The sequence below is a fragment of the Lepidochelys olivacea genome, assembly GCF_965140295.1.
Source record: "Lepidochelys olivacea isolate rLepOli2 genome assembly, chromosome: 1".
Classification (NCBI taxonomy): Eukaryota; Metazoa; Chordata; order Testudines; family Cheloniidae; genus Lepidochelys; species Lepidochelys olivacea.
This window is the reverse complement of record NC_140411.1, coordinates 221417297-221436030: the sequence shown is the minus strand read 5'-3', so window position 1 is coordinate 221436030 and position 18734 is coordinate 221417297. Positions and strand designations below refer to the sequence as shown.

The window sequence follows — 18734 nt, the reverse complement described above, 5'->3', positions numbered from 1 at the left end:
ATTATTCTGACATATTTGGTGCACATCTCTGGTTGACACAAAGCAAAGGTTTCTTGAACATTTTGTTTAATTGAATAAGCGCCAAAGTCATAAGCTCGTGAACTATCATGTTGTTCAAGCATCATGTATATGAAAGTAACTGGTAAGTATCTGCTAAAAGGCAATCTAGTAGTAACCTAACATTCTTTTTGCATCAATACTGAGATGTATCCCCTGCACCATGGAAATGTATATTTGGTCACTGCTGCAGTATGGATGTGCTGAAATCTAATTTGTTGTACTGGGGCGATGGCATGGATGCAATTCACCACTGGAGCATCCCCTTGACCTAGGACATGACATTGCAAGGATTCCTCCACCCTCACACTCCCTTTTGTCTGCCATGCTTGGCTACCTTACTGTCCTTTTCTGCTCACTCCTAGAATGCTGACTCCAGGCTGCTCCCCTGGAGCCCCTCTCTCAGTCTACTTTTCACTCGCTGAAGTTCCCTGGCCTTTGCTACTACTCCCTGGCTCTGCAACTTGCTCTTTGCTCCTTCTAAATGAGCACTACCTCCCAGGGGTTTCTCCCTGCCTCCCCTCCCAGGAACTTCCCTGCTTCCTATTGCAGGGCCTCCTGTAGGAGCCTAACCTGTTTCCTTTGGTTCCTATCACAGCTTCCCCCTGACGTTGATTTCAAAAGGCTTTTTATTATGAGTTCCATGTGTCTGCCATGCTAACACCTGACCTCATTAGCCCTGTCCCCTCTGGCTGCAAGGCAGTTAATTATGGCACAGGTATAGCTGGGACCATTTCTCCTTAAAGGGGGCAGTCACCCTGTGACAGGTGAGATGAGTGTTGAAACATGGTGCTATACAAACATGATTCCAGGCATATAAGCAGATCCACAAGCTTTGTGTACCCTCGGAAAATTATCTGTTGCTGACAAAGGGATGCAACTGACCAGGGTAACTGTAGCCAATTCCAAACAGCATTCAGCAACTAGGGTTCAACCAGATTTTAAACATGGCTTCTGATATGCTGAATGCAACTTGTCTTTGGCTATGCTGGCAATTAAACCACATGCAGCATCAGTTTAGTTGTCCCCATGGCGAACAGCTGGTGTCAACAAGTAACTTTTCCTTACGTGAACAAGGTCTGGGCATCGGTCATAAATATAAAGGGAAGGATAACCACCTTTCTGTACACAGAACTATAAAATCCCTCCTGGCCAGAGGCAAAACACTTTCACCTGTAAAGGATTAAGAAGCTAAGATAACCTCGCCGGCACCTGACCAAAATGACCAATGAGGAGACAAGACACTTTCAAAGCTGGAGGGCGGAGGGGGGGACCAAAGGGTCTGGCTGTGTGTGTGATGCTTTTGCTAGGAACAGATCAGGAATGCTCTTCAGATCTCCTGTAAAAAGTTAGTAAGCAATCTAGCTAGAAATGCATTAGATTTTCTTTTGTTTAATGGCTGGTAAAATAGCTGTACTGAATGGAATGTATATTCCTGTTTTTGTGTCTTTTTGTAACTTAAGGTTTTGCCTAGAGGGATTCTCTATGTTTTGAATCTGATTACCCTGTAAGGTATTTACCATCCTGATTTTACAAAGGTGATTTTTTTACTTTTTCTTTAATTAAAATTCTTCTCTTAAGATCCTGATTGCTTTTTCATTGTCCTTAAGATCCAAGGGTTTGGGTCTGTGTTCACCTATGCAGATTGGTGAGGATTTTTATCAAGCCTTCCCCAGGAAAGGAAGTGTAGGACTTGGGGGGATGACATCTCCAAGCGGGCTCTTTCCCTATTCTTTGTTTAACGCGCTTGGTGGTGGCAGCATAGGGTTCAAGGATAAGGCAAAGTTTGTATCTTGAGGAAGTTTTTAACCTAAGCTGGTAAGATTAAGCTTAGGGGGTCTTTCATGCAGGTCCCCATATCTGTACCCTAGAGTTCAAAGTGGGGAAGGAACCTTGACATGATGGCAGAGTGGTGTGATCATTTTGAGATCATTTTGAGATTTTTTTTTTCAGATCATTTTGAAGCAGAAGCACAGTAGGATTTTAAAAGGACTTTTTTTTTTCCTTTGGGTTGCTTGGAAGCAGGTTTTAGGCTGAAAGCAATTACAGTTTTTCTGTCTCTGCCTGGGAGCCAGAGCAGCAGGCATAACAAAAGGAATCGTTCTTTTTGAGCTGGAGTTTTCTCTACCTAAAGGCAGGGTAGTTAACCTCCTGCAGAGAAATTCACAAGTTTTTTATAGACCCGAAGAGGTTTTGTTGTTGTTTTTTCTTTTTTTTAGCTCAGAGCAACTAGAGGGTTTTTCTGTCTTTTTGCCTGGAGACAAAGGATTTTTCTGTAGGCTGAGAATAGCTATCAGAGATCATAGGTATCACATTACAGCACAAAAATTTACAAGCCAGTTTTTTTGTTTTCTTTCTAACTCTCGGGTGTAAAGTTAGTTAAAAACAGAGAGGCTAAGATGACAGAACCCAAGGCAGCAAAAGCCAAAGAGGCTGCCCACCAGAGAGAACTGGAGGCAGAAAAAACCCAAGAGGCTGCCCTCAGGAGAGCTATGGAGGCAGAAAAAACCCAAGAGGCTGCCCAAAGGAGAGCTATGGAGGCAAGGGAAACAGAACTGGAGGAGAAGGAAAAAGAGAGGAAGCATGCTGAGGAGGGAAAGGAAAAAGAGAGGAAGCATGCACTGGAGATGGAGAAGGCAAAGGCTCAGCTGAATATACCAACAAACCCTAGCAATCCTTCTCCAGGTACCACTTCCCATCCCAGAAAGTCCCCCACCTACAAGGCAGGTGATGATACCGAGGCCTTCTTAGAAAACTTTGAAAGGGCTTGCCTTGGGTACAGGATCTCTACAGACCAATACATGGTAGAGCTGAGGCCGCAGCTCAGTGGACCCTTAGCCAAGGTGGTGGCTGAAATGCTGAAGGAACACATGAACAAGAATGAACTGTTTAAAACCAAGGTGAGAGTCAGAATGGAGCTAACACCCGAGCATTCCCGTCGGCGGTTCAGAGCCCTAAGTTGGAAACCAGACGTGTCATTTACCCGACATGCCTGCCACACTGTGAAACATTGGGATGCCTGGATATCAGGACCAAGTGTTAAATCTCTAGAAGATTTACCCTTCCTAATGCAAATGGAGCAGTTCTTAAAGGGTGTTCCTGAGGAAATAGAAAGATTCATCCTAAATGGGAAGCCCAAAACTGTAATCGAGGTCCGGGAGATTGGAGCCAAATGGATGGAGGTGGCAGAAAAGAAAAAAGCTGGTCACAATTGGAGCGGATACCAGAAGGGACAACCTCAGACCACACCCTACTACCGGGGGCAGCCCAGGGCCCCAGCTACACCCCAAGGAACACTCCAGACACATTATCGTCCCGCCATACCGTTCTCCAGCAACCCACCTCACCCCAGTGACCCGTCAGCCGGACGATGTTTTAAATGTAACAAACCAGGGCATGTAAAGGTCAACTGCCCCAAGAACCCCAACAGATTACAGTTCATTGCACCGGAATCACACCAGAGGTCCGCAGGCCCAGATAACTCCCAGATACTCTCAGAGCAGAGGGAAACTGTGAGTGTGGGCGGGAAGAAGGTCACCGTGTGGAGGGACACTGGAGCACAAATGTCGGCTATCCATGCTTCCTTAGTGAACCCCAATTTAATCAACCCAAAGATCCAAGTGACGATTCAACCCTTCAAGTCCAACTCTTTCAATTTGCCTACAGCCAAGTTGTTGGTCCAGTACAAGGGCTGGTCAGGAACGTGGACTTTTGCAGTCTATGATGATTATCCCATCCCCATGCTGTTGGGGGAAGACTTGGCCAATCATGTGAAGCTAGCCAAGAGGGTGGGAATGGTCACCTGCAGCCAGGCTAAGCAAGCTGTCACAACTAGCTCTATTCCGGAAACTTCTACCAGGAACCGGTCAGAGGTGATGGAACCGGACCCCATTCCAATGTCAGCTACAGCAGTAGTGGATCCAGTCCCAGAGACCCAGACAGAGCCAGTCCCAGAACTGGAACCGGCGGAACAACCAGCACCAGAACCAGTGCCCACACTGAATCCAGTGCTTGCAACCCCAACACCAGAGGGCTCCACCAAACCTGCACCAGCAGCAGGAGATAACCCTACACAAGAGGCTCAGCTGGAGCCTGAACCCCAACACAGTGCACCAGCAGAGAGCGGTTCACAGTCAACTGAAACAGCCCCATCACCTGCATTGCTTCCAGAGGGACCAAGCCTAGGTCTGCAATCCAATGAGGAACTGATGTCTCCAGCCTCAAGAGAACAGTTCCAGACTGAACAGGAAGCAGATGAAAGCCTCCAAAGAGCTTGGACGGCAGTACGGAGCAACCCATCACCTCTCAGCTCTTCTAGTCGATCCAGGTTTGTTGTAGAAATAGGACTTTTATACAAGGAAACTCTTTCTGGTGGACACCAGGAAGACTGGCATCCTCAGAGACAGTTGGTAGTTCCAACTAAGTACCGGGTCAAGCTCTTGAGCTTAGCCCATGATCATTCTAGTGGCCACGCTGGGGTGAGCAGGGCCAAAGACCATTTGGGGAGGTCATTCCACTGGGAGGGAATGGGCAAGGATGTTTCTACCTATGCCCGGTCTTGTGAGGTATGCCAAAGAGTGGGAAAACCCAAGACCAGGTCAAAGCCCCTCTCCAGCCACTCCCCATCATTGAGGTTCCATTTCAGCGAGTAGCTGTGGATATTCTGGGTCCTTTTCTGAAAAAGACACCCATGACTTTCATGGATTTTGCCACCCAATGGCCAGAAGCAGTAGCTCTAAGCAACACCAGGGCTAAAAGTGTGTGCCAGGCACTAATAGACATTTTTGCCAGGGTAGGTTGGCCCTCCGACATCCTTATGGATTCAGGAACTAAGTTCCTGGCAGGGACCCTGAAAGGTCTTTGGGAAGCTTATGGGGTGAATCACTGACTTGCCACCCCTTACCATCATCAAACAAATGGCCTGGTGGAGAAGTTTAATGGAACTTTGGGGGCCATGATTTGTAAATTCGTAAATGAGCACGCCAATGATTGGGACCTAGTGTTGCAGCAGTTGCTTTTTGCTTACAGAGCTGTACCCCATCCCAGTTTAGGGTTTTCACCATTTGAACTTGTATATGGCCGTGAGGTTAATGGGCCATTACTGTTGGTGAAGCAGCAATGGGAGGGGTTTACAACTTCTCCAGGAACTAACATTCTGGACTTTGTAACCAACCTACAAAACACCCTCCAAACCTCTTTAGCCCTTGCTAAAGAAAACCTACAGGGTGCTCAAAAAGAGCAAAAAGCCTGGTACAATAAACATGCCAGAGAGCTTTCCTTCAAAGTAGGGGACCAGGTCATGTTCTTAAAGGCGCTCCAGGCCCATAAAATGGAAGCATCATGGGAAGGGCCATTCATGGTCCAAGAGCGCCTGGGAGCTGTTAATTATCTCATAGCATTCCCCACCTCCAACCAAAAGACTAATTAATTCTCTAAAGTCCTTTATTCCAGAGAATTAAAGGTTTGTCAGTTTACAGCCCAGGGAGGAGATGACGCTGAGTGGCCTGAAGGTGTCTACTACAAAGGGAAAAGTGATGGTGGCGTGGAAGAGGTGAACCTCTCCATGACGCTTGGGGATATGCAGAGACAGCAGATCAAGGAGCTGTGCACTAGCTATGCGCCGACGTTCTCAGCCACCCCAGGATTGAGTGAATGGGCATACCACTCCATTGACAAAGGTAATGCTCACCCAATTAAAGCCCAACCTCCTCAAGCTAAAACTGCTATAGAATGGGAGATCCAGGATATGCTACAGATGGGGGTAATCCGCCCCTCTGGCAGTGCATGGGCATCTCCAGTGGTTCTAGTTCCCAAACCAGATGGAGAGATACGTTTTTGCGTGGATTACCATAAGCTAAATGCTGTAACTCACCCAGACAACTATCCAATGCCACGCACAGATGAACTATTGGAGAAACTGGGATGGGCCCAGTTCATCTCTACCTTGGACTTAACCAAGGGATACTGGCAGGTACCGCTAGATGAATCCGCCAAGGAAAGGTCAGGCTTCACCACACATGTCAGGCTGTATGAATTTAATGTACTCCCTTTGGGGATGCGGAATGCACCCGCCACCTTCCAAAGACTTGTAGATAGTCTCCTAGCAAGGTTAGGAGAATGTGCAGTCACCTACCTTTACGATGTGGCCATATTTTCTGATCCATGGGCAGAACACCTGAAACATCTACAAAAAGTCTTCAAGCGCATAAGGGAGGCAGGACTAACTGTTAAGGATAAGAAGTGTCAAATACGCCTAAAGTGACTTACCTTGGACACCAGGTGGGTCAAGGAACTATCAACCCCCTACAGGCCAAAGTGGATGCTATCCAAAAGTGGCCTGTCCCAAAGTCAGAGAAACAGTTCCAATCCCTCTTAGGCTTGGCTGGTTATTACAGGTGATTTTTTCCGCACTACAGCTGAATTGCTGCCCCACTGACAGACCTAACCAAAAAGAAACAGCCAAATGCCGTTCAGTGGACTGAAGAGTGTCAGAAGGCCTTTAACCAGCTTAAAGCGACACTCATGTCTGACCCTGTGCTAAGGGCCCCAGACTTTGACAAACCATTCCTAGTAACCACAGATGCATCCGAGCATGGTGTGGGAGCAGTTTTAATGCAGGAAGGACCGAATCAAGAATTCCATCCTGTCGTGTTTCTCAGCAAGAAGCTGTCTGAGAGGGAAAGCCACTGGTCAATCAGTGAAAAAGAATGTTACGCCATTGTCTATGCTCTAGAAAAGCTTCGTCCATACGTTTGGGGACGGCGTTTCCACCTGCAAACCGACCATGCTGCACTACAGTGGCTTCATACCGCCACGGGAAATAACAAAAAACTTATTTGGTGGAGTTTAGCTCTCCAAGATTTTGATTTGGACATACAACACACCTCAGGAGCTTCTAACAAAGTGGCTGATGCACTCTCCCGTGAACGTTTCCCCGAATCAACTGGTTAAAATCGTCCTTGAGATGTGGAAAATATTGTTAGTCTTTATACACTTGGTAGTATATTTAGAGGTGCATGTGTCTTATTAACTCTGTTTTCTCCTAGAGCTTCAGGAATAAATCACAGCCAGTGTTTCACCCTATCTGTGATTTGGGGGGCATGTCATCAATATAAAGGGAAGGGTAACCACCTTTCTGTATACAGAATGATAAAATCCCTCTTGGCCAGAGGCAAAACACTTTCACCTGTAAAGGGTTAAGAAGCTAAGATAACCTTGCTGGCACCTGACCAAAATGACCAATGAGGAGACAAGATACTTTCAAAGCTGGAGGGCGGAGGGGGGGGAACAAAGGGTCTGGTTGTGTGTGTGATGCTTTTCCTGGGAACAGATCAGGAATGCTCTTCATAACTCCTGTAAAAAGTTAGTAAGCAATCTAGCTAGAAATGCGTTAGATTTTCTTTTGTTTAATGGCTGGTAAAATAGCTGTGCTGAATGGAATGTATATTCCTGTTTTTGTGTCTTTTTGTAACTTACGGTTTTGCCTAGAGGGATTCTCTATGTTTTGAATCTGATTACCCTGTAAGGTATTTACCATCCTGATTTTACAGAGGTGATTCTTTTACTTTTTCTTTAATTAAAATTCTTCTTTTAAGAACCTGATTGCTTTTTCATTGTTCTTAAGATCCAAGGGTTTGGGTCTGTGTTCACCTATGCAGATTGGTGAGGATTTTTATCAAGCCTTTCCCAGGGAAGGGGGTGTAGGGCTTGGGGGGATATTTTGGGGGGAAGATGTCTCCAAGTGGGCTCTTTCCCTGTTCTTTGTTTAATACGCTTTGTGGTGGCAGCATAGGGTTCAAGGAGAAGGCAAAGTTTGTACCTTGAGGAATTTTTAACCTAAGCTGGTAAGAATAAGCTTGGGGGTCTTGCATGCAGGTCCCCACATCTGTACCTAGAGTTCAGAGTAGGGAAGGAACCTTGACAGTATCTGTCTACAGTCCTGGAACCATGTTTTTTTAGTACAGACAAGGTTTCAGGTTCAGAGAAGAGTTGCTTTGCTGAACCTGTGAAGTACTAGTCTGATTGGCCATTCACATGTCTGCCACCATCAGTGATCTGTTCCATGATTTTGTTTCCAGGGCAAGGATCTAATCGTTCCATTGTGCAACTATCATTTCATACCTTTATCATTTAAATAAACTAACACCACCAGCAAAGGATGCTAAGGAGGCAAATGCAGTACAAACTCAAACTTGGCATAAACTAGAGTGCCTGGCATTAAATGAAGATATTATTATAATAGTCATTAGGCACCATAGAAATTTGGTGGAATGAGGATAATCTATGGAATGTGGCAATACCAGGCTACAAAAATATAGGAATGACAGATTAGGTCATGCTGGTGAGGGAGTAGCACTGTATGTGAAAGACAGCACAGAGTCAAATAAAGTAAAAATCTTAAGTGACTCAGATTGTACCAGAGAATCTCTACTGATAGAATCTTCATGCTTGAACAATAAGAGTATAGCATTAGGCATATACTACTGACCACCTCACCAGGATGGTGACAGTGACTGTGAAATGCTCAGGGAAATTAGAGAGGTTATAAAAGCAGAAAACACAATAATAATGGGGGAATTCAACTATCCTCATATTGACAGAGTACATGTCACCTCAGGACGGGATGCAGAGATAAAATTTCTAGACACATTAAATGACTGCTTCTTAGAGCAGCTCATCCTGGAACCCCCAAGGAGAAAGGCAATTCTTGATTTAGTCCTAAGTGGAGCACAGAATCTGGTCCAAGAGGTGAATATAGCTGAACCACTTGGTAATAGCGACCATAATGTAATTACATTTAACCAACAGGGGGGAAAGGAGGAAAGCCAAAGAAACTCACCACATTTAACTTCCATTGAAATTTAATTTTTACAGGTGTTCACAGTGACAAACATTTGCACGGGGCAAACAAATACAGAAAATAAGAGTGATTATTACAGGAGTAATTACAGCTGATCCTATCAAATAACAAATTGAAAGCAGAAAATGAAGCAGTGTTGAGCTGTCCATCTGACTCTCACCAACAAGTACAATTTGCCTGAAATCAACCCTGTGTATCAGGGGTGAGGGAACATGGAATCAATTTATTTAAACAAACACATTTACTCATCACCATAACCAAAGAGAGAGGCAGGCAGCATGTAACGAACAAACCACTATTAAACTGTCCTTTACTGGAAATGCTTACTCTGTATTCCTGAAAAATGTACTGATGGGACAGTGTAGTGTTCAGCTTGTAAAACTGAAGATAAAATGGGTATGAAGACCATGTAGGAAAATGCTGCTCCAAGAAATGCTTGCAAAACACCTACAATCTGGAGCAATCCATTGCTCAATTCCAAAAGCTAACAACATTTTCTGCTTCCGTTCTCAGAAGTATTTTTATGAGCCCCAAGGATAAGTCTTTTCTGACAGGGATGGTTTGGCAGTATCCACAGAACGGGGGTAACTCATTTGGAGACAAGGAAATCACCCCAGACTTCACTTCAATTTGGCAGCAGGCTTTTGACAAGAAGCTCCCAGAAGCCACCAAGTCACTGGTCCATTGCATCACTGGCTAACAGATTGGATGAGTGGATATTAGCAGTGGTGAGCTGGAGCCGGTTCCCACCGGTTCGCAAGAACTGGTTGTTAAATTTAGAATCCCTTTTAGAACCGGTTGAAAGTGGCACCTTAGGCGCTGACTCCATGGGTGCTCCAGCCGTGGAGCACCCAAGGGGAAAATTTGGTGGGAGCAGAGCACCCACCGGCAGCTCCTCACCCCACCCCCAGCCCCAGGTCACCTCCGCTCCACCTCCTCCCTGGAACGCGCCGCCCCGCTCTGCTTCTCTGCCCCCCCCAGGCTTCCCGCGAATCAGCTGTTCATGCAGGAAGCCGGGGTGGGCAGAGAAGCAGGTCGCGGCTTCCTGCTTAGACCCAGGGAGGCAGAGCAGAGGTGAGCTGGGGCGGGGGAGGCGCGAGGAGCGCTTCCCGCGCCTCAGCAGGTAACCCAGGGAGGGGGGCGCAGGGGAACGGCTCCCCGTCCCAGCTCACCTTCACCACCCTCAGCCTGAGTGTGAAGCCGCCCAGGCTTCCCGCCGAACAGCTGATTCGCAGGAAGCCGGGGAGTGGGGCGCGGCGCAGAGAAGCAGAGCAGGGCAGTGCGTTCAGGGGCGGAGGCGGAGCGGAGGTCAGCTGGGGCCGGGGGCGGGGTGGAAAGCTGACGGTAGGTGCTCTGCACCCACCAAATTTTCCCCGTGGGTGCTCCAGCCCCGGAGCACCCACAGAGTCGGCACCTAAGGTGCCACATTTGATGTAATTAGTGGGGGGGAGCGGCTGCTCCCCCTGCTCCCCCCCAGCTATGCTCCCCCGCCCCTAGGAGCCAGAGGGACCTGCCGGATGCTTCCTGGGAGCTGCCCCAGATAAGCACCTCCGGGACTCCCCACCTTACCCCCCGACAGGTCCCTCTGGCTCTTAGGGGTGGAGTGGGCACCCACTACGGTGGCCCACGAGACCCTCCTGCCCAGTTCTGTGGGCAGTCAGGGGACAGGGGAGGGGGATGGATGGGGCAGGGGTCCTGGGGGGGGGGCATCAAGGAACGCGGGGGGGTTGGATGGGGCAGGGGTCCCGGGGGGTGGGGGTGGGCAACAACCCCCTCGTGGGGTGAGGAGGGAACCCGTTGTTAAGATTTTGGTAGCTCATCACTGGATATTAGTGTATAAAGGTCAAGCTGAAATCAGGGTAATTTCCCATCCACTGAAGGGCCCCTGAATATAAAAGGCAGGGTACAGATATCATGTATAGGTCTCAACCCAGATCTTCAAAAATAAGAGGCCAGTGCAAGTAGTTTATTGGTTTCAATGGGAGCTCAACATTTTTGAAAATCAGGCCACTTATTTAGAAGGCTCACATTGTAAAAAAACAAACAAAAAACCTTGGTTCTGATTTTGAGAGGTACTGAACACCCGGCTTTCCAACTGAAATTAATGGGAGCTGTAGGTCCTGGTCACCTCTGAATAATACATTCTTTATAACAGGGGTTCTCAAACTTTTGTACTGGTGACCCCTTTCATATAGCAAGCCTCTGAGTGTGACCCCCTCTTATAAATTAAAAACACTTTTTTATATATTTAACATTATAAATGTTGGTTGCAAAGCGGGGTTTGGGGTGGAGGCTGAGAGATCGCAACCCCCGCCCCATATAATAACCTTGTGACGCCCAGTTTGAGAACCCCTGCTTCATAACATCTCTGTTTGTATTTCCTTAGTTTCCCCTCTACCACAGAATCTTCAAACTCCTGCCCGAGTGGTCTACACAAGATGAATTTTCTCTCATCCAGTCTTCAGTTCCAGTTTGTCCTCACTGACTGCCAACTTAAATACACACAACGATAACTAACTACCTATGGTACATATGTCTGTCACCCTCCTGTTTATGTGCCCATATCCTCCCATAATTCAGAGCATACATTCCTCCATACTAATTATGTGCTCCCCAAAATGTTACAGAGTCTACCTGAGGTAATCTCCATCATGTAATGTCCTAGCAACATAGAAGTCTTGCTCTTCTTTGGAAACCTCTGAAGAAAATGTTTTCCTGGTGATCCCAATTTCCCCACTTCCTAGAGTAAATGCCAAGTCATCTGTTGGTTGGGATAAATAAGCTATCTCAGAGCACTTCTCTTACCCCAATCCTTAACTGTGTGTTGAACATTCCATTTTTGTCCACTGCAGTTCTGCATTACAAGTCTGTCAGGCGACGACGGATTGTCCTTTACAATTTCGAGGCATCTCCTAGTTTTCTTGTTCATCACGGATGATCCCTGCAAAACGAAAGAAGCATGAGACAAGCTGCAGTCTGCATTTCAGAACTGAGTGCCAAGGCAGTAAACAATTCTCTTGATTTCTGTAATATATCAGGTCAGTGAAAGTGTTCTCCGCACACAGACAGAATACATTTTTGTCACTGCATCTAGCTTGACTGTGGTCATAAGTAGGAAAGAAAGTTTCTTGGTTTGACTGAGTGAACCAAACTGTGCAGCTTCAGGTGGAAAGTTATTATTCTAGAGTGAAGTTAGCATCAGGCTGCCAGTTAGCAATAAATTAGTAATAGAAAAAAATACTTTGGTCTCATTTCACTTGTTGGAATAGTGTGCAGGTGCTGGGTGAGGTCCGTGGCCTGTGCTATACAGGAAGTCAGATTAGATGATCTAGGTGCCCTTCTGGGTCTTAAAATCTATGTCTCTATAGGTCAGCAAAGAAGAGGACAAACCAGTGAGACACAGCAGAATGATAAAGTTATTCAAGTATTCAAAGCCTGGACAATATTTACAGATGTGATCCCTATAAATTAATCAGAGATACAAAAACAAGTCTTTTCTGGTAAACAGAAGAGTCTTCATGTGTACTGACAAAGAAAGATCAGAGGAAAATTACAGGGAAATCTATAAAGCCTATTCAAATACAGTTACCTTCTTTAGAGTTCAAATAAATCACTGGATAGGTCTTTAGGCTGGCACTAATGCACATGTTGCACAAGGAGAACCCCAACATCAAAGGGAACTCACTCAAGGCAGCTGGTTTTTCACAAGTCAATACTAGAATGTGAAATGTTTTCTGTAGGGTGGAGTAATTTAAAGAGGTGAAATCATAGCGATATCAATATGCTCCCAAAGCTTTACACTTTAATATAGTTTACCTTTTAAATAGGGTTGGTCCACCCAGCTTCAATGGGCCCTGCTACAAAACTCAGTTTTTTGTGTGTCACAGCATAGCCTTGTATATGACTTATATGAATTATAGGTTTGCTTTTAAGATGCATTGGCAACCTTTCAAAGGTATCCATTCCCTACTTTAAATTGTCTCCAGGCACGTGTCACAAGCCAGATTAAGGACAAAAGAAATCTGTCAGAAACCCACCCTTCATGCCAGATCAGTAATATTGCTGAGGTGGGTGATCTACAATGTTTCAAAACATTTTTCCCCGCGGGGCAGGCTAACTGGCGGCAGGGATGGCGGGGGGAAGAAAGAGGATTGCAATTAGGGGATACTTGGTTGAGAACTCTGGGGAGCAGAGCCAGGCTGGCCTGAGTTCTGCCTGGTCTCAATTCTCTCTGCCAAGAACTTGTCAAACTCTTCACCATGCTCTTCTCTCTCTCCCTGCCTACATTTTTATACCACCCCATCACAGTAGTATCTGAGTATTTTAGACCAGATCCCCAAAAAGCAGAGGGAGGCCCTGTGCCCAGAACTTGAGTCGGTCTATCTAATGATTTGAGGCCAGCTATCACTGCGGTGTTTAAGTACCGCACAAAATTAAGGAACTCAAATCCCAAATCCAAAGATATTTTTCTGGGGCAGAGGAGTATGACTTTGCTGGGTCGGGCTGTTTTGCCTTTGTAAAAATTGTCTGTCCTGGGTGAAGGCTTTATCAGATCACTTTGTACTGAACAGACGTCAGCCCACTCTGATCTCTTCTGACAAGTAGTAGCCAAGCTCCTGCGGCTGAGAATGGCCTGATCCCAGCGAGTGATGGTCAGAATCCGGGTCCGTCCTGCTGTGTTGTTGCTAAGGAGGCTGGGTGTCTTGTTGGGAGAGCAGAGGATAAAACAGAGTTTAAGGTATCCAGGTCCTGATCCATTAGGTGTGAAGCACCTGCTGTTCCCAGTGACATCAGCTTGGCTCCTTGAATTGCATGTGCAAATCCTACAGCTGGGACTTCCCCGTATAAAAATTTGTCCTCTTGTGTGTAAAGCATTTTAGGCTCCTTCAGGATGAAAGATGCCATTGAAATGTAGGGACATAGAAATTCACCTACCTGCTTAAAATCCCAATGCATGTTCAGTCCCTTTTTCACAGCCTCATTACATTGCTCTATAAATGGCAGGTCCCCTGTGCCAGGGTCAGTTAGGCACCGATCTACTGTATTCTGTCGAGACCGTAGGCCTCCTATATACATTTCTCCAGTGCTGAGATAAAACAAGTGCTGAAAGGGAACGTTACATTGGAGTAGGTGAGCTAAGACATTGACGAAATCCCAAAGGAGGATACCAGACATTTGTGAAACTGACTAACATTGGATACATAGGGCCAAATTCACTGATATCACTGAAGTTAAACTAGGATGAATTTGACCCACTAGAGCAGGGGTCACCAACCTGTGGCTCCAGAGCCACATGTGGCTCTTCAGAAGTTAATATGCGGCTCCTTGTACAGGCACCGACTCCAGGGATGGAGATACAGGTGCCAACTTTCCAATGGGCCAGGGGGTTCTCACTGCTCAACCCCTGGCTCTGCCACAGGCCCTGCCCCCACTCCCCCGTTTCCTGCCCCCACCCCATAGCCTGTCATGCCCTCGCTCCTCCCCCTCCCTCCCAGAGTCTCCTGCACACCAGGAAACAGCAGATCAGGAGGTGCAGGGAGGAAGGCTGCCGGTGGATGAGAGGCCCTGGGAGTAGGGAAGCCGATAGGGGGCTGCTGATGTATTACTGTGGCTCTTTGGCAATGTATATTGGTAAATTCTGGCTCCTTCTCAGGCTCAGGTTGGCCACCCCTGCACTAGATCTATGACATCACTCTTGTTCTCCTCTGTTCATAGAAAACAGGTAGATTATTACAGTGGAACTATAAACACTAGTGTCCTTCCTAGTGACAGAACAAGAAGTGAAGAGTGAGAGTTCCGTCTGCATCCCATTCAGACCTTCGCCTCTCTGGTGGAACCACCACTGGCAAGAACAATGATTGTCAATATGTGTATGGGAAGGGGAGATGGTAAGTGAGGTCACCTCCCCATAAAGATGGAACTGACTTAATGTACTTAGACCATGATGGAATCTGCCCTGGACTGCAATGAGCAGGAGGTCGGACTAGATGATCATGATGGTCCCTTCTGACCTTAAAGTCTATGAGACTACAGCCATTCATTTTTGATTTGGGATTTTACTTCATAGAATCATAGAATATCTGGGTTGGAAGGGACCCCAGGAGGTCATCTAGTCCAACCCCTGCTCAAAGCAGGACCAATCTCCAATTTTTGTCCCAGATCCCTAAATGGCCCCCTCAAGGATTGAACTCACAACCCCGGGTTTAGCAGGCCAATGCAACTTACAAAATAAAATGTAGTCTTCCCTGCATGACAGCACATGAAGAACAATTTTCAGGAGTCTATTTCAATGTCTAGCTAAGAATCCAAAGCAAAGGCTAACAAAAGATTTCTGGTTGCAGTTAAATAGCTTGTTTTTAATACCTGTGGTGAGTAAGCATGACAGCCATACATTATTGGAGTGTTTCCAGGGACAGGGCCTTGATCTATGCAGATGTTCTCATTCAGAGTGTTTTTCATCTACAGAGATAAAACAGGCATATTAATGCATGGAATAACGACCACATCTTCCTGTTCCCACCACTGTTTTTGTAAGCTCTGCTGAGAGCTATGCTGGTTTGCAGTTTTGCTTCAGAGCTCTGAAGTAACGGGAGAACATAGAATGGATTTAGAAGAAGAAACTGTAAAACAGCTTTTCAGAGTTGACTTAATCCCAGAAAACATGAGAAGCAAATCTAAAGGCTTTTCTAGTGTCTATACATCAGAGAAACAATGGCGCTTGGTCTACACTACAAAGTTTTGCTCGCCTAGCTATACGAGCGAAAAAATCAGATCCACTGGCCAATGTAGCTATGCCAGCAAAAACCCCCGTGTAGACGGAACTATACTGACCAAAGAGTGCTTCGCTTAGCTAATGTCATAGAGGGAGGTGTTTGTTGGGATATGTAAGGGTCCTTATCTGGTAGCTGACATGATTCATCCATCTCTGGGGGTCAGCATGAGGGTCAGCACTGGTGGGCTCATGTCTCTCAGGTAAAGCGTTATAATGCCTTAACCAAATGCCAAAAGGAATGAAGTGATTCTGTTTTTCAGGACTATGGCCATTCCTGTGCATCAGGTTTGATCGGCCTCGTTATCCAGCCCCTGATCCGGTGGATATTGGAATGCAACAGGAATCAAAGTATTACACCCCGGAGCATCCAGCAAATTCTGAAAAGCAATAGGAACCAAAGTACTACTACAAGTCTGACAGTGGCCCTAGTATCAAAGGTGAACAATTCCTTGGTGGCAGGGAGGAACTTGTGGTTCAGAAAGGTGTTCATATTGTGGTACTGCATATCACCTGGGGTTCATTCCCTATCCTCACCACTGTGGGTACAAAGAGGTGGGAATAGGGTGCATTGCCTTACCCAAAGCACCCGAAGTGGTCAGTAAACCTACATCTTCCATGCTATCACACACCATGGCCCATGGGGCACCCAAGGATACCCCATGTCAATCCACTCTCCCCTCCCTTTCCCCTAATGCACCATCTGCTGACCCTGACACCCTCAGTGCGTGGTGCCAAGCATACTTGCAAAATGGATGCAGCCTAACCAATTGTTTTTTCCAGTGGTTTAATAATGGCTTCTTACAAGCACCCGAATATACCCACAATAATTCAGCAAAGTGGACGTTTAAGGTGGGAAGAATGGGTGGTCCCTTAGGTCCCTTTGTACAAACCACTCAGGCGATTGTTTATGCAGGGTCTGTGCCTTTCCCCTCTCGTTAACCTTGCGGAGAAATGATTCGGCTCTCTGGGGAACGTGGACATGGGATGAAAATCTCACCCCTCTCTGGATTCCCCTAAATTCTTTAGGCATGGCACCCCCTTTCTATTGGACATGTCGTGCTGCCTCCTTTTGGACCAAGGGAAAATGCACTTTAATTGAACCTTTTCCCCCTCCCTACTCCTCCACCTCCCTCCAAATTGTCTGTAACACACCTATCCCCATGGTGGTCTACCCCCATCCAAAGACCTGTGGCTCTTAACGCATCAGATTTACAAATATCTATTACTCCATTCCCCACTGACTGGTACCTCAGTAATGCATTTACTAACTGTTCTCGGTTTACCAAAGTAGGTGAAAGAATGCTGCTATGGGCAATTACAAACTCAGTAGAAAAGAACATCCAAAAATGGTGAGCTCTTACAAACTACCTATGGGAAGGCTGGAACTCGCTGCAGGAAGCTGACTCAGCAGCTTGAATTCAATGCCTGAAACATGCTGTGGGGTCACTGGACAGGGTGGATTATTGCAGGGGTCTGCACTTAGCTCAGCTGACTGACTGTTGGGAAATGTCATTCAAACTCTCAAAAATATTTCAGAATCCCTTATGAGTGAACTGGTAAACAGTGTGAAAACTATTTTGTGGGGAGAAGCATGTGGCCAGGTTCAACAAACCCTCACCAATCATCTTGTAAATCTCTTGCAAGATGCCCGCCGGGCTTCATGGCCATCTGGGTTGGAGGGAACCAATGTAGCAAATCAATTAAAGGTGTATTGACCCTTTAGAGCCACCTGGCAGACAGCCTTGGGGGACTGTACACTGGGTCAGTGTACCCTTACTGTCAGGGGAGTGGCTGGAGGAAAATAGACCTCGCCCACCCTTTTACAGCTAGGGTTTGGGGCTGGATGCAAATGGAAATGGTCCCAAGAACCCATATGGCAGGTGCTAATGGAAAATAATGACACACAGTTTCTAATGGGGTCCGAGGTGTACTATCCACGCATAGGCTTAGTGCAGGTGGGACAGGGAAATACATGGGAAGGATGGCCACAGAAATCACCCCCCTTACAGTGTATAGAACCCATGCCCACTCAGCTTTGGGTGGAAAAGGGAAATAAAATTTGCTAGGAGGGATCAGCCATGCTTAATGGCCAGGTTCTGGAGGGTGGAAGGAGTGTGGAGAGGGTGGTATTTGGACCAGGAAACTTTTCCTTGCAGCTGGGAAATTACACTTATCAGATTCATATACCAGCCGTGCGACAGCTTAATGTAACCAGACGCCCAAAGATACCCACTAATTGGACTACGGTGGTACCAGAACCCACCTGGATGAACTGGGACTATTTAATGCAGGTGTATGGGCAACTCCGGGTCGAGCAACATTGAACGCGGGTCTTAGAAGCCCAGGCCCTTCAAGGAATGAATGCCTTCCAACTGGCTACTGAACTGCCTGCCTGATTGTACGTGAATTTGTGGCTGCAATTATTGTAAAGAAATGTATTTTCAAAGTAAAAGTGATTTGTAGAATACAAATGCTGTAAACAGTAATCGGGGGCGGGGATAATTATATTCAGTATAGAGTTATTAATATTCATTGTATGGGCGTTCATACTACTCAAGATGTGGGGGCGTTGTAGTAAATGTAGGAATTTACATACTAACTTAGATAAAAAGAGTGTGTTGTAATTTTTCCAGTGCTTACTCGACAATTGGGTCAAGGGGAACAAGTATCGCAATAAAGAAGCCCATACTCAACCTGCTCATTTCTTCTCTAACAGTGTTTTACGTACACTGGCAGAAGAACTCATTCAATTAACTTATGGGGCATCTCCATTAGGGGTTCTGGCAAAGGCTCTACAGTGTAGACAACTCCTCAGAGAACCCTGCTATAACACAATTGTTCGCTGACACAGTATAATCATAGAGCAGTCCCATATAAACCACATCACTATATGCATCACCAATAGAAAAGGCTGATTTTTTTCCATTGAAACTTTTTGTAAATGTCTTTTTGATGAAAAAAAAATAATTTGATTGAATTTTTAAAAACAATTGTGTTCAGTTTCATTGTGCACAAAACAAAGATTTGCATGCATTTAAGTTTGCC

General features: G+C 46.1%; 1 protein-coding gene across 1 annotated transcript in view; it reads right to left on the bottom strand.

Annotated features, from left to right (window-relative positions):
• Positions 1–10717: 10717 nt before the first annotated feature.
• The window catches only part of GALNT8 (polypeptide N-acetylgalactosaminyltransferase 8), a gene marked incomplete at its 5' end in the record, with an annotated part of 43932 nt that continues 35915 nt past the window's right edge, over positions 10718–18734 (bottom strand). Inside the window, 3 exons of the mRNA XM_084616965.1 lie at positions 10718–11858; positions 13853–14020; positions 15281–15376. Coding sequence (XP_084473091.1) covers positions 11700–11858; positions 13853–14020; positions 15281–15376 — 423 coding nt within the window. The 3' untranslated portion in view covers positions 10718–11699. The remainder of the gene's footprint in view (positions 11859–13852; positions 14021–15280; positions 15377–18734) is intronic.